Below are 13,490 nucleotides of genomic sequence, written 5' to 3'. Positions count from 1 at the left end.
ATTGTAATGGCCCTGATCAGGCTTGTTATTTAGTTGTGCTTGTAAGGTGCATGCCAATTTTAAAGCATTGCCCTATTAGTCATACTCCCAGGATGGGGTATTGAGAGCCTATTATCAACAAGGGCAGACATTGACAACGAGATTCAACACCGCCTCCAGTGCGCCAGTGCAGCCTTCGGCCGCCTGAGGAAAAGAGTTTTTGAAGACCAGACCTTCAAATCTGCCACCAAGCTCATGGTTTACAGGGCTGTAGTAATACCCGCCCTCCTGTATCACTCAGAGACATGGACCATGTACAGTAGACACCTCAAGTCGCTGGAGAAATACCACCAACGATGTCTCCGCAAGATCCGACAAATCCCCTGGGAGGACAGACGCACCAACATTAGCGTCCTCAACCAGGCCAACATCCCCAGCATTGAAGCACTGACCACACTGGGCAGGCCACATTGTTTGCATGTCTGACATAAGACTTCCAAAGCAAGCACTCTACACGGAACTCCTATACGGCAAGCGAGTCCAAGGTGGGCAGAGGAAACGTTACAAGGACACCCTCAAAGCCTCCCTGATAAAATGCAACATCCCCACTGAGAGTCCCTGGACAAAGACTGCCCTAAGTGGAGGAAGTGCATCCAGGAGGGCGCTGAGCACCTTGAGTCTCATCGCCGAGAGCATACAGAAATCAAGCGCGGGCAGTGGAAAGAGCGTGAGGCAAACCTGTCCCACCCTCCCTTTCCCTTAATGACTCTCTGTCCCACCAGTGACTGAGACTGTAATTCTCATATTGGACTGTTCAGTCACCTAAGGACTCATTTTTAGAGTGGAAGCAAGTCTTCCTCGATTTCGAGAGACTGCCTATGATGATGATTCCATTGTCTAGATTGATGATGTGAGTTATATTTGTAACCCTGTAGGCAAGTTTTCCTTTCATTAGACACTGAACCACTGGTCTGTTATTTTTCCCTTGTCCAGGTATGGCCTTGCGAATTCTGTAATAAGCACAATGTGGTAACTCGATCCTTCAGAACAGTACCCATCAGTCAAGATGCCATGTATCTCTCAGGGTCTGTCAATGAAGATTACATCAATGTGGATGACTCCTTGGTTGTATTCTGTGTCGACATCTCTGGAAGCATGTGTGTAACCAATGAGGTAAGGGGGCCTCTCAAAGTTGCCCATTTGATGTGAATGTTAGCTTGAACCATGGAAGCGATTTCTGGATCCATAGCAACATCCCACTGCAAGTCAAGTGTTCACTGTCAACAATGTTCTTGGATAACTCTTCACAAGGGAGGACAAGCTGGTCTCTCTATTTACAGCTCTTACTGTAACACCAACATTAGCATTATAAGTATAGTAATAAAATTACACAAAAGTTAGGAAAAGCCTTTATTACTGTAATACTAACCCTGCATAGAAACATAGAAAATAGGTGCAGGAGTAGGCCATTCGGCTCTTCGAGCCTGCACCACCATTCAATATGATCATGGCTGATCATTCACCTCAGTACCCCTTTCCTGCTTTCTCTCCATACCCCTTGATCCCTTTAGCCATCATGGCCATATCTAACCCCCTTTTGAATATATATAATGAACTGGCCTCAACAACTTTCTGTGGTAGAGAATTCCACAGGTTCACAATTCTCTGAGTGAAGAAGTTTCTCCTCATCTCGGTCCTAAATGGTGTACCCCTTATCCTTAGACTGTGACCCCTGGTTCTGGACTTCCCCAACATCGGGAACATTCTTCCTGCCTCTAACCTGTCCAATCACGTCAGAATTTTATATGTTTCCATGAGATCGCCTCTCATTCTTCCAAACTCCAGTGAATACAGGCCCAATCGATCCAGTCTCTCCTCATCTGTCAGTCCTGCCACAGAATTAACAATATACCGAAAATATTATTGTGACTGATCTTAGCCATTTATGCCATTTCTTTAGTGGGTTCCTCCAGCATCCTGTGGCACTTATCGAAGTGAAATGAACACTAGTCTTTTCCTAGGTCAGAAGGTTAGGGTTCAAGAGGCACATAATGTAGGCAACTGAGGAGTGCTGTTGGGAGGTGCGAGATGAGATGTTAAACTGAGGTCCCATTTGTCTGCTTTGCTGATTCTGGTTGATAATCTCATGGTACTTTTTAAAGGATAGCAGTGATTTCTGCTGATGCCCTGGCCATAATTCTTCCCTCAATTAACACCACGAAAATCAGATTAAATAGACCAATGCTGTTTTTAAAAAATTTGTTCATGGGATGTGGGCATCGCTAGCAAGGTCGGCATTGATTGCCCATTCCTAATTGCCCCTTGAGAAAGTGGTGGTGATCCGTCTTCTTTAACCGCTGCAGTCCTTGTGGTGAAGGTGCTCCCACAGTGCTGTTAGGGAGGGAGTTCCAGGATTTTGACCTAGCGACGATGAAGGAACGGCGATATATTTCCCAGTCAGGATGGTGTGTGACTTGGAGGGGAACGTGGAGGTGGTGGTGTTCCCATGCACCTGCTGCCCTTGTCCTTCTAGGCGGGTTTGAGAGGAGCTGCGAAGGAGCTTTTGGCAAGTTGCTGCAGTGCATCTTGTAGATGGTACACACTGCAGCCACGGTGCGCCGGTGGTGGAAGGGAGTGAATGTTTAAGGTGGTGGATGGGGTGCCAATCAAGTGAGTTGCTTTGTCCTGCTTCTTGAGTGTTGCTGGAGCTGCACTCATCCAGGCAAGTGGAGAATATTCCATCATATGCCTGACTTGTGGCTTGTAGATGGTGGAAAGGCTTTGGGGAGTTGGAAGGTGAGACACGCGCTGCAGAATATCCAGCCTCTGACCTGCTCTTGATTTATGTGACTGGTCCAATTAAGTTTCTGGTCAATGGTGACCTCAAGATGTTGATGATGGGGGATTCGGCGATGGTAATGCTGTTGAATGTCAAGGGGGGGTGGTTAGACTCTCACTTGTTGGAGATGGTCATTGCCTGGCACTTGTGTGGCGCGAATGTTACTTGCCACTTATCAGTCCAAGCCTGAATGTCGTCCAGGTCTTGCTGCATGCGGGCACGGACTGCTTCATTTTCTGAGGAGTTGCGAATGGAACTGAACACTGCGCAATCATCAGCGAACATCCCCACTTCTGACCTTATGGTGGAGGGAAGGTCATTGATGAAGCAGCTGAAGATGGTTGGGCCTAGGACACTGTCCTGAGGAACTCCTGCAGCGATATCCTGGGGCTGGGATGATTGACCTCCAACAACCACAACCATCTTTCTTTGTGCTAGGTATGACTCCAGCCAGTGGAGAGTTTTCCCCAATTCCCATTGATATCAGTTTTATTAGGGCTCCTTAATGCCACGCTTGATCAAATGCTGCTTTGATGTCGAGGGCAGTCACTCTCACCTCACCTCTGGAATTCAGCTCTTTTGTCCATGTTTGGACCAAGGCTGTAATGAGGTCTGGAGCTGAGTGGTCCTGGCGGAACCCAAACTGAGCATCGGTGAGCAGGTTATTGGTGAGTGAGTGCCGCTTGATAGCACTGTCGATAACACCTTCCATCACTTTGCTGATGATTGAGAGCAGGTTGATAAGGCGGTAATTGGCTGGATTGGATTTGTCCTGCTTTTTGTGGACATGACATACCTGGGCAGTTTTCCACATTGTCGGATAGATGCCACTGTTGTAGCTGTACTGGAACAGCTTGGCTAGAGGTGCAGCTAGTTCTGGAGCACGAGGATTCAGTACAACAGCCGGGATGTTGTCGGGGCCCATAGCCTTTGCTGTATTCAATGGCTTCTATAATGATGGGAACCTCAGGAGGAGGCTGATAGCTGGGTGGCAGTGTGAGCTGTGAGGAAGATGCTAAGAGGCTGCAGGGTGACTTGAACAGGTTAGGTGAGTGGGCAAATGTATGGCAGATGCAGGGCAAATGTATGACTTTGGTGGCAAAAACTGGAAGGCAGAATATTATCTGAATGGTGACAGATTAGGAAAAGGGGAGGTGCAACGAGACCTGGATGTCATGGTACATCAGTCATTGAAAGTTGGCATGCAGGTACAGCAGGCGGTGAAGAAGGCAAATGGCATGTTGGCCTTCATAGCGAGAGGATTTGAGTATAGGAGCAGGGAGATCTTACTGCAATTGTACAGGACCTTGGTAAGGCCACACCTTGAATATTGTGTACAGTTTTGGTCTCCTAATCTGAGGAAGGACATTCTTGCTATTGAGGGAGTGCAGCGAAGATTCACCAGACTGATTCCCGGGATGGCAGGACTGACATATGAAGAAAGACTGGATCAACTAGGCTCATATTCACTGGAATTTAGAAGAATGAGAGGGCATCTCATAGAAACATATAAAATTCTGACGGGATTGGACAGGTTAGATGCAGGAAGAATGTTCCCGATGTTGGGGAAGTCCAGAACCAGGGGTCACAGTCTCAAGGTTAGGGGTAAGCCATTTAGGACTGAGATGAGGAGAAACGTCTTCACTCAGAGAATTGTGAACCTGTGGAATTCTCTACCACAGAAAGTTGTTGAGGCTAGTGTAACGTCCTTATTCTACAGCATGAAACCACACGAGGCACATTCCAGGGACAAGGTTACTCTGTGACCTTAACTCTTTATTACAGGACTTCAGAAGTGATGACCCTGCGTGGGACCTCCCTTTATATACCTGTGTGATCAGGTAAGGAGTGTCTCCCACAAGTTCACCCCCTGTGGTCAAGGTGTGCCTCTAAGTTGAGTGTATACAGTAATACAGTGGTGTTACATAGAAACATAGAAACATAGAAAATAGGTGCAGGAGTAGGCCATTCGGCCCTTCTAGCGTGCACCGCCATTCAATGAGTTCATGGCTGAACATTCAACATCAGTACCCCATTCCTGCTTTCTCGCCATAGCCGTTGATCCCCCTAGTAGTAAGGACCTCATCTAACTCCTTTTTGAATATATTTAGTGAATTGGCCTCAACAACTTTCTGTGGTAGAGAATTCCACAGGTTCACCACTCTCTGGGTGAAGAAGTTCCTCCGCATCTCGGTCCTAAATGGCTTACCCCTTATCCTTAGACTGTGACCTCTGGTTCTGGACTTCCCCAACATTGGGAACATTCTTCCTGCATCTAACCTGTCTAACCCCGTCAGAATTTTAAATGTTTCTATGAGGTCCCCTCTCATTCTTCTGAACTCCAGTGAATACAAGCCCAGTTGATCCAGTCTTTCTTGATAGGTCAGTCCCGCCATCCCGGGAATCAGTCTGGTGAACCTTCGCTGCACTCCCTCAATAGCAAGAATGTCCTTCCTCAGGTTAGGAGACCAAAACTGTACACAATACTCCAGGTGTGGCCTCACCAATGCCCTGTACAACTGTAGCAACACCTCCCTGCCCCTGTACTCAAATCCCCTTGCTATGAAGGCCAACATGCCATTTGCTTTCTTAACCGCCTGCTGCACCTGCATGCCAACCTTCAATGACTGATGTACCATGACACCGAGGTCTCGTTGCACCTCCCCTTTTCCTAATCTGTCACCATTGTAGTTACAAACATGACATCACCTTCCCCTCCCCCCAAAGTCTTACTGGGATCATAGGTTTAGTCTTTCAGGTGGTCTACGCTCCCTCGTGGAGCGCCGCAGTTGGGGCTCTGGTTGTTGGACACTGACATGAGTGTCTGTCACCTGTAGTGATTCCAGGCTGTCTGGGCTGACCGCAGGGACTGTGCATTCTTCTGATTGCTCTTGTTGCATGTTCGCTGGCGGTAGTGTGAGCTCCATCTCATAGTTTTCTTCAGGTGCCTCCGTGTCCATGCTGAATTTTTTTTTACTTGGTCCAGATGCTTACAGCATATCTGGCCATTGTTGAGTTTTACCACGATGACCCTATTCCCCTCTTTGCCAATTACAGTACCCTCAAGTCATTTTGGCCCCATGGCGTGATTGAGGACGAATACAGGATCATTTATTTCTATATATCTCCCCCTTGAATTACGGTCATGGTACTCGTTTTGTGACTTGCGCTTGCCCTCAACTATGTCGGTTTTGAGTGTTCGTTTCATAAGTAACTCTGCGGGCGGGACCCCCGTGAGCGAGTGCGGTCGGGATCTATAGGCCAGCAGGAGACGCGATAGGCGGCATCATAGGGAGGGTCCTTGAAGTCTGAGCATACCTTGTTTAATGATTTGGACTGCAAGTTCCACCTGGCCATTGGAGGCCAGCTTGAACGGTGCAGTCCTGACGTGGTTGATGCCATTGCCCGACATAAACTCCCGGAATTCATAGCTCGTGAAACACGGGCCATTATCACTAACCAGGATGTCCGGCAAGTCATGGGTTGCAAAGTTCGCACGTAGGCTTTCCACGGTGGTGGATGACGTGCATGAATTCAGGATGATGCACTCGATCCATTTCGAGTATGCATCTACTACAATAAGGAACATCTTCCCCATGAACGGGCCCACGTAGTCAACATGAATGCGTGACCATGGCTTGGTGGGCTAGGGCCACGGGCTGAGTGGGGCCTCCCTGGGGGCATTACCCAGCTGGGCACAGGTCGTGCACCTGCGAACACAGTGTTCCAGGTCTGAATCAATTCCAGGCCACCAAACGTGTGACTGGGCAATGGCTTTCATCATCATAATGCCTGGCTGCTTGCTGTGCAGTTCCCTGATGAATGCCTCCCTGCCCTTCTGGGGCATGCCCCATAGTAGGCAGTCGGCTTGGATGGAGAGCTCATCCATCCGCCTGTGGAATGGTCTGACCTCCTCAGGGCATGCTCCGTGTGCGAGCGCCCAATCCCCAGTCAGGACACATTTCTTAATCTGGGATAGGAGGGGATCTCTGTTTATCCAGATTTTGATCTGGCGGGCTGTGATGGGGGAGCCTGCTCTGTCAAAGGCATCGACAGCCATGACCATCTCAGCGCTTTGCTCAGCTGCCCCCTCGGTGGTGGCCAGTGGGAGCCTGCTGAGTGCGTCAGCACAGTTTTCAGAGCCGGGCCGGTGCCAGATGGAGTCGTCATAAGCAGCTAGCGTGAGAGCCCACCGCTGTATGCGAGCTGATTCGTTGGCATTGACAGCCTTGCTGTCTGACAACAGGGATGTGAGTGGCTTGTGGTCCGTCTCTAATTCAAACTTCCTACCAAAGAGGTACTGATGCATTTTTTTTACACCATAGACACATGCAAGCGCTTCTTTCTCGACCATCCCATAGCCCCGTTCTACTTGAGAGAGCGACCTGGAGGCATAAGCCACAGGTTGTAGTTGACCCTCAGCATTTCCCTGTTGCAACATACACCCAACCCCATAGGACGATGCATCACATGTCAGAACTAAACGTTTACAGGGGTTGTACAGGGTCAACAACTTGTTTGAACAAAGTAGGTTTTGCGCCCGATCAAAAGCCCGTTCCTGACAGTCCCCCCAAAACCAATCGCAACCCTTATGCAGGAGCACTTGTAGCAGCTCCAACAACGTGCTCAAGTTCAGCAGAAAGTTCCCGAAATAGTTCAACAGTCCCAGGAATGAACGCAGCTCCGATATGTTGCAGAGCCTGGGTGCTCGTCGAATCGCCTCTGTTTTGGATTCGGTGGGCTGAATCCTATCTGCAGCAACCCTCCTGCCCAGAAACTCAACCTCAGGAGCTAAGATCATGCATTTAGACTTCTTGAGTCGGAGGCCTACTCGGTCCAGTCGGCGTAGCACCTCCTCCAGGTTGTGGAGGTGTTCCTCGGTGTCTCGACCCGTGATGAGGATATCGTCCTGGAATACGATCATTCCCGGAATGGATTTAAGCAGGTTTTCCATGTTACGTTGAAAAATCACAGCCGCTAATCGAATGCCAAACGAGCACCTGTTATACGCAAACAGTCCCTTGTGCAAGATGATGTTGGTCAGTAGTTTGAATTCGTCGGCCAGTTCCTGGGTCATATAGGCTGAAGTGAGGTCATAGAAACATAGAAAAATAGGTGCAGGAGCAGGCCATTCAGCCCTTCTAGCCTGCACCGCCATTCATTGAGTTCATGGCTGAACATGCAACTTCAGTACCCCCTTCCTGCTTTCTCGCCATACCCCGAGTAGTAAGGACTACATCTAACTCCCTTTTGAATATATTTAGTGAATTGGCCTCAACTACTTTCTGTGGTCGAGAATTCCACAGGTTCACCACTCTCTGGGTGAAGAAGTTTCTCCTCATCTCGGTCCTAAATGGCTTACCCCTTATCCTTAGACTGTGACCCCTGGTTCTGGACTTCCCCAACATTGGGAACATTCTTCCTGCATCTAACCTGTCTAAGCCCGTCAGAATTTTAAACGTTTCTATGAGGTCCCCTCTCATTCTTCTGAACTCCAGTGAATACAAGCCCAGTTGATCCAGTCTTTCTTGATAGGTCAGTCCCACCATCCCGGGAATCAGTCTGGTGAATCTTCGCTGCACTCCCTCAATAGCAAGAATGTCCTTCCTCAAGTTAGGAGACCAAAACTGTACACAATACTCCAGGTGTGGCCTCACCAAGGCCCTGTACAACTGTAGCAACACCTCCCTGCCCCTGTAATCAAATCCCTCGCTATGAAGGCCAACATGCCATTTGCTTTCTTAACCGCCTGCTGTACCTGCATGCCAACCTTCAATGACTGATGTACCATGACACCCAGGTCTCTTTGCACCTCCCCTTTTACTAATCTGTCACCATTCAGATAATAGTCTGTCTCTCTCTTTTTACCACCAAAGTGGATAACCTCACATTTATCCACATTATACTTCATCTGCCATGCATTTGCCCACTCACCTAACCTATCCAACTTGGTGAACAGCTTGCCGCCTGCCAGCATGGCGAAGAGGTCCTCTGCTCTTGGGAGCGGGTATTGGTCTTGTAGGGACACCCGATTGATGGTGGCCTTGTAGTCGCCACAGATCCTGACAAAGCCATCCGCTTTTAGAACGGGAACGATGGGGCTCGCCCAGTCGCTGAATTCAACAGGCGAGATGATACCCTCTCACAACAGCCGGTCCAATTCGCTCTCGATTTTCTCCCGCATCACATACGCACCGCTCTGGCTTTGTGGTGCACTGGCCTGGTGTCTGGGGTGATGTGTATCACTACTTTAGTGCCTTTGAAAGTCCCGACGCCCGGTTGGAATAGTGACTCGAATTGTTGTAGGACTTGTGAGCATGAACTTCGCTCCACAGATGACATTGTGTGAACATCCCCCCATCTCGGCTAACCAGCTCCTCCCCAACAGTGCGGGACCATTGCCCGGGACAATCCAGAGTGGCAGCTGGCTCACTAACCCATTGTGTGTGACAGCCATCATTGCACTGCCTAGCACCAGAATGATTTATTTGGTGTAAGTCCGTAATTGTGTCTCAATACGTTCTAATTTGGGTCTACTGGCTTTGAGTGGCCATAGGTTCTCAAATTGCTGAACGCCCATGAGTGACAGGCTGGCCCCAGTGTCCAGCTCCATGTGTACTGGGATACCGTTCAATAAAACCCTCATCAACATTGGTGGCGTTTTGGTGTATGAACTGTGAATATTCGCCGCATGGACCCGCTGAACCTCGGTGTCCATCGATTTGCCCCAAAAGTCATCCTGCCTCACAGAACCCTCTTCTGGTCCATCTGCCTCATATATTAGTCTGGTTGCAGGCTTTCTACACATTCGAGCTAAATGGCCACTGAGATTGCAGTTTCTGCAGACAAACTGTTGGAATCTGCAAGATCTGGCTGAGTGTTTTCCCCCACACCTCCAGCATGAATTAAAGTTTCCATTGTTGGGAACAAAGGGACTATGGCCAGGAATTCCACGCTGACTGTCCCTTTGACTGCTCTTAAGTATCCTATTAGTGGTGTCAATGGCCCCATCCCGGGCCGCATTGTCCACTGTGATGGCGTGAACATCCGTTCAGCCTGCCATTGTCTCTGTTGAGGTCCTGTTCTGGGGTCTATTGCTGCCTGGTAAATGTCAGGCTGCCCCTGCCTGCCTGCGGGGCTCTGAGTAGCATTGATGATGTTGACTCCCTGATCCATCGCCACATTAGAGACAGAATTGCGCGAGTATATTATTTTCGTCTCTTCCTCCCCCGCCATGAAAGTTTGAGCTAACAACACCGCCGCTTCCAAGGTCAAGTCCTTGGTCTCAATTAACTTGCGAAAGATTCCTGCATGACCGATACCCTCGATAAAGAAGTCCCTTAGCATCTCCCCCCTGCAGGCGTCTGAGAACTTAGAGGCTGGCCAAACGTCGGAGGTCCACTACAAAGTCCGGTATGCTCTGTCCTTCACACGTCGGTGGGTGTAGAATCTGTGTCGAGCCATGTGTATGCTGCTCGCCGGTTTGAGGTGCTCCCCGACTAGTTTGCTAAGCTCTTCAAAGGTTTTGTCCGATGGCTTTTCGGGTGCCAGTAAGTCCTTCATGAGCGCATAAGTCTTTGGCCCGCAGCTGGTCAGGAGATGAGCCCGTCACTTGTCGGCCGCTGCATCCCCCAGCCAGTCTTTTGTAACGAAGCTTTGCTGAAGCCTCTCGACAAAATCGTCCCAGTCTTCCCCAACACAGTACCGTTCCTCTGTGCTACCGGTGGCCATTCTTGTCGGTCGTGAATTCCCGTTTCTCGTCGCCAATGTAAAGTCCTTACTCTACAGCATGAAACCACACGAGGCACATTCCAGGGACAAGGCCACTCTGTGGCCTTAACTCTTTATTACAGGACTCCACAAGTGATGACCTTGCGTGGGTCCTCCCTTTATATACCTGTGTGATCAGGTAAGGAGTGTCTCCCACAAGTTCACCCCCTGTGGTCAAGGTGTGCATCTAAGTTTGAGTGTATACAGTAATACAGTGGTGTTACATTGTAGTTACAAACATGACAGCCAGTTCGTTAGATATATTCAAAAGGGAGTTAGATATGGCCGTGACGGCTAAAGGGATCAAGGGGTATGCAGAGAAAGCAGGAATGGGGTACTAAAGTTGCAACAATGATCAGCCATGATCATATTGAATGGTGGTGCAGGCTCGAAGGGCCGAATGGCCTACTCCTGCACCTATTTTCTATGTTTCTATGTTTCTATGATATGGATCAGCCACTCAGCACTTCGGCTGAAGATGTTTGCAAACACTTTAGGCTTGACTTTTGCACTTGTGTTCTGGGCTCTGCCACCCTTGAGGATGGGGATATTCATGGAGGCTCCTCCTCCCGTTAGTTGTTTAATTGTCCACCACCATTCACGACTTGAAGTGGCAGGACTGCAGAGCTTTGATCTCATCCGTTGGTTGTGGGATCGCTTAGCCTTGTCCAGGGCATGCTGCTTCCATTGTTTAGCATGCATGTAGTCCTGTGTTGCAGCTTCCCCAGGTTGGCATCTCATTTGTAGGTACGCCTGGTGTTGCTCCTGGCATGCACGCCCACGCCTCATTGAACTGCTCATTGTTGTATAATAATTGCTGTGTTTGCCTAGGTAGCAGTCACTACAATCTGAAAGTATTTGTGTGAAGAGCTTGGCTACATTTTGAGATAATAAGATGCCAGTGAAACACTGAGACACATTGCAAAGTGTTTTACTCTCTCTCACCCTGGCTGTTCCCCCGGTACAGTCCCCATCTTCGCTCCCTCAAGTCCAAGAGATGCAGACCTGAATGGATATGGCAGACAACTGGTTTAGCCATTCACCGCCAGATCTGACTGGATCACATAAAGCATTATCGGGTCCTACTCCTGTCTGCTAAATCTGCTCACTATTCCAGGATCATTCTGGAATGCAAAGATAACCCCAGCTACTATTCTCCACTACTAACCATCTTCTTAAACGCATCTCCCTGTCTCCATCACCTCCAACAACAAGTGTGAGGAGTTCATGGACTTCTTTGTCTCTAAGATTGAGACCATCCAATCAGCTGCCTCTGCCTCTTCCCTTCCTTCCCCTAGCCCACCGAGGCCAAACTTCCTCTGAGGTTCCCCCCTGCCCCAGCCCTGACCTCACATCTTTCTCCAGTTTCTCTCCGATCTCCCCTCGTGACCTCTCCGAGCTCACTCTGTCCATGAGACCCACTTCCTGCTCCCTCGACCCTATTCCCACCAAACTGCTGGCCACCCAACTTCCTTTTCTGGTTCCCATGTTAGCCGACATTGTTAACAGTTCTCTCTCAGGCACTGGCCCTCTCTCCCTCAAATCTGCCGTCATCACCCCTCTCCTCAAGATAACAACCCTTGACCCCCACTGTGCTTGCTAACTATCACCCCATCTACACCTTCCTTTCCTCCTCAAAGTCCTTGAATGTGTTGTCACCTCCCAAATCTGTGGCCATCTTTCCTGCAACTCCATGTTTGAATCCCTTCAATCCGGATTCCGCCCCTGCCACAGAACCGAAACGGCTGTCATCAAAGTCACAAATGACATCCTTTGTGATTGTGACAAAGGTCAACTATCCCTCCTCGTCCTTGTTGACCTGTCTGCAGCCTTTGACATGGTTGACCATTCCATCCTCCAACGCTTCTCCACCGTTGTCCAGCTGGGTGGGACTGCACTCGCCTGGTTCCATTCTTATCTATCTAATCGTAGCCAGAGAATTACCTGCAGCGGCTTCTCTTCCTGCCCCCGCATCTTTACCTCTGGTGTCCCCCAAGGATCTATCCTTGGACCTCTCCTATTTCTCATCTACATGTTGCTCCTTGGCGACATCATCCGAAAACACAGCGTCAGTTTCTACATGTACGCTGGTGACACCCAGCTCTACCTCACCACCACTTCTCTCGACTCCTCCACGGTCTCTAAATTGTCAGACTGCTTGCCCGACATCCAGTTCTGGATGAGTGGAAATTTTCTCTAATTAAATATTGGGAAGACCAAAGACATTGTCTTTGGTCCCCGCCACAAACTGCGTTCCCTAGCCACTAACTCCATCCCTCTCCCAACTTCTGTCTGAGGCTGAACTAGACTGTTTGCAATCTTGGTGTCATATTTGACCCTGAAATGAACTTCCGCGGCATAACTAAAACCACCTCTTTCCACCTCCATAACATCGCTCGTCTCCGCCCTTGCCTCAGTTCACCTGCTGCTGAAACACTCATCCATGCCTTTGTTACCTCTAGACTTGACTATTCCAATGCACACCTGGCTGGCCTCCCACATTCTACCCTACGTAAACTTGAAGTCATCTAAAACTCGGCTGCCCGTGACCTAACTCGCACCAAGTCCCGTTCACCCATCACCCCAGTGCTCATTGACCTACATTGGTTCCCAGTTAAGCAATGCCTCGATTTCAAAATTCTCATCCTTGTTCACAAATCCCTCCATGGCCTCGCCCCTCCCTATCTCTGTAATCTCCTTCAGCCTCACAACCATCCGAGATGTCTGCGCTCCTCTAATTCTGTCCTGTTGAGCATCCCGATTATAATCGCTCAACCATTGATGGCCGTGCCTTCTATTGCCTAGGCCCCAAGCTCTGGAACTCCCTCCGTAAACCTCTCCGCCTCTCTACCTCCCTTTCCTCTTTTTAAGACGCACCTTAAAACCTACCTCTTTGACCAAG

At 49.2% G+C, this 13,490-nt stretch overlaps 1 protein-coding gene across 1 annotated transcript in view; it reads left to right on the top strand.

The window, feature by feature from the left end:
• Positions 1-13,490, top strand: part of LOC139280225 (circularly permutated Ras protein 1-like) — a 151,103-nt gene that overhangs the window by 78,234 nt on the left and 59,379 nt on the right. Inside the window, exon 8 of the mRNA XM_070899839.1 lies at positions 973-1,152. Within this exon, the coding sequence (XP_070755940.1) occupies positions 973-1,152 (180 nt within the window). The remainder of the gene's footprint in view (positions 1-972; positions 1,153-13,490) is intronic.

Source organism: Pristiophorus japonicus, chromosome 14 (genome assembly GCF_044704955.1).
Source record: "Pristiophorus japonicus isolate sPriJap1 chromosome 14, sPriJap1.hap1, whole genome shotgun sequence".
In the NCBI taxonomy this organism is placed as follows: Eukaryota; Metazoa; Chordata; class Chondrichthyes; family Pristiophoridae; genus Pristiophorus; species Pristiophorus japonicus.
Note: the sequence above shows the minus strand (reverse complement) of the source record. Positions and strands in the feature narration are given on the sequence as shown.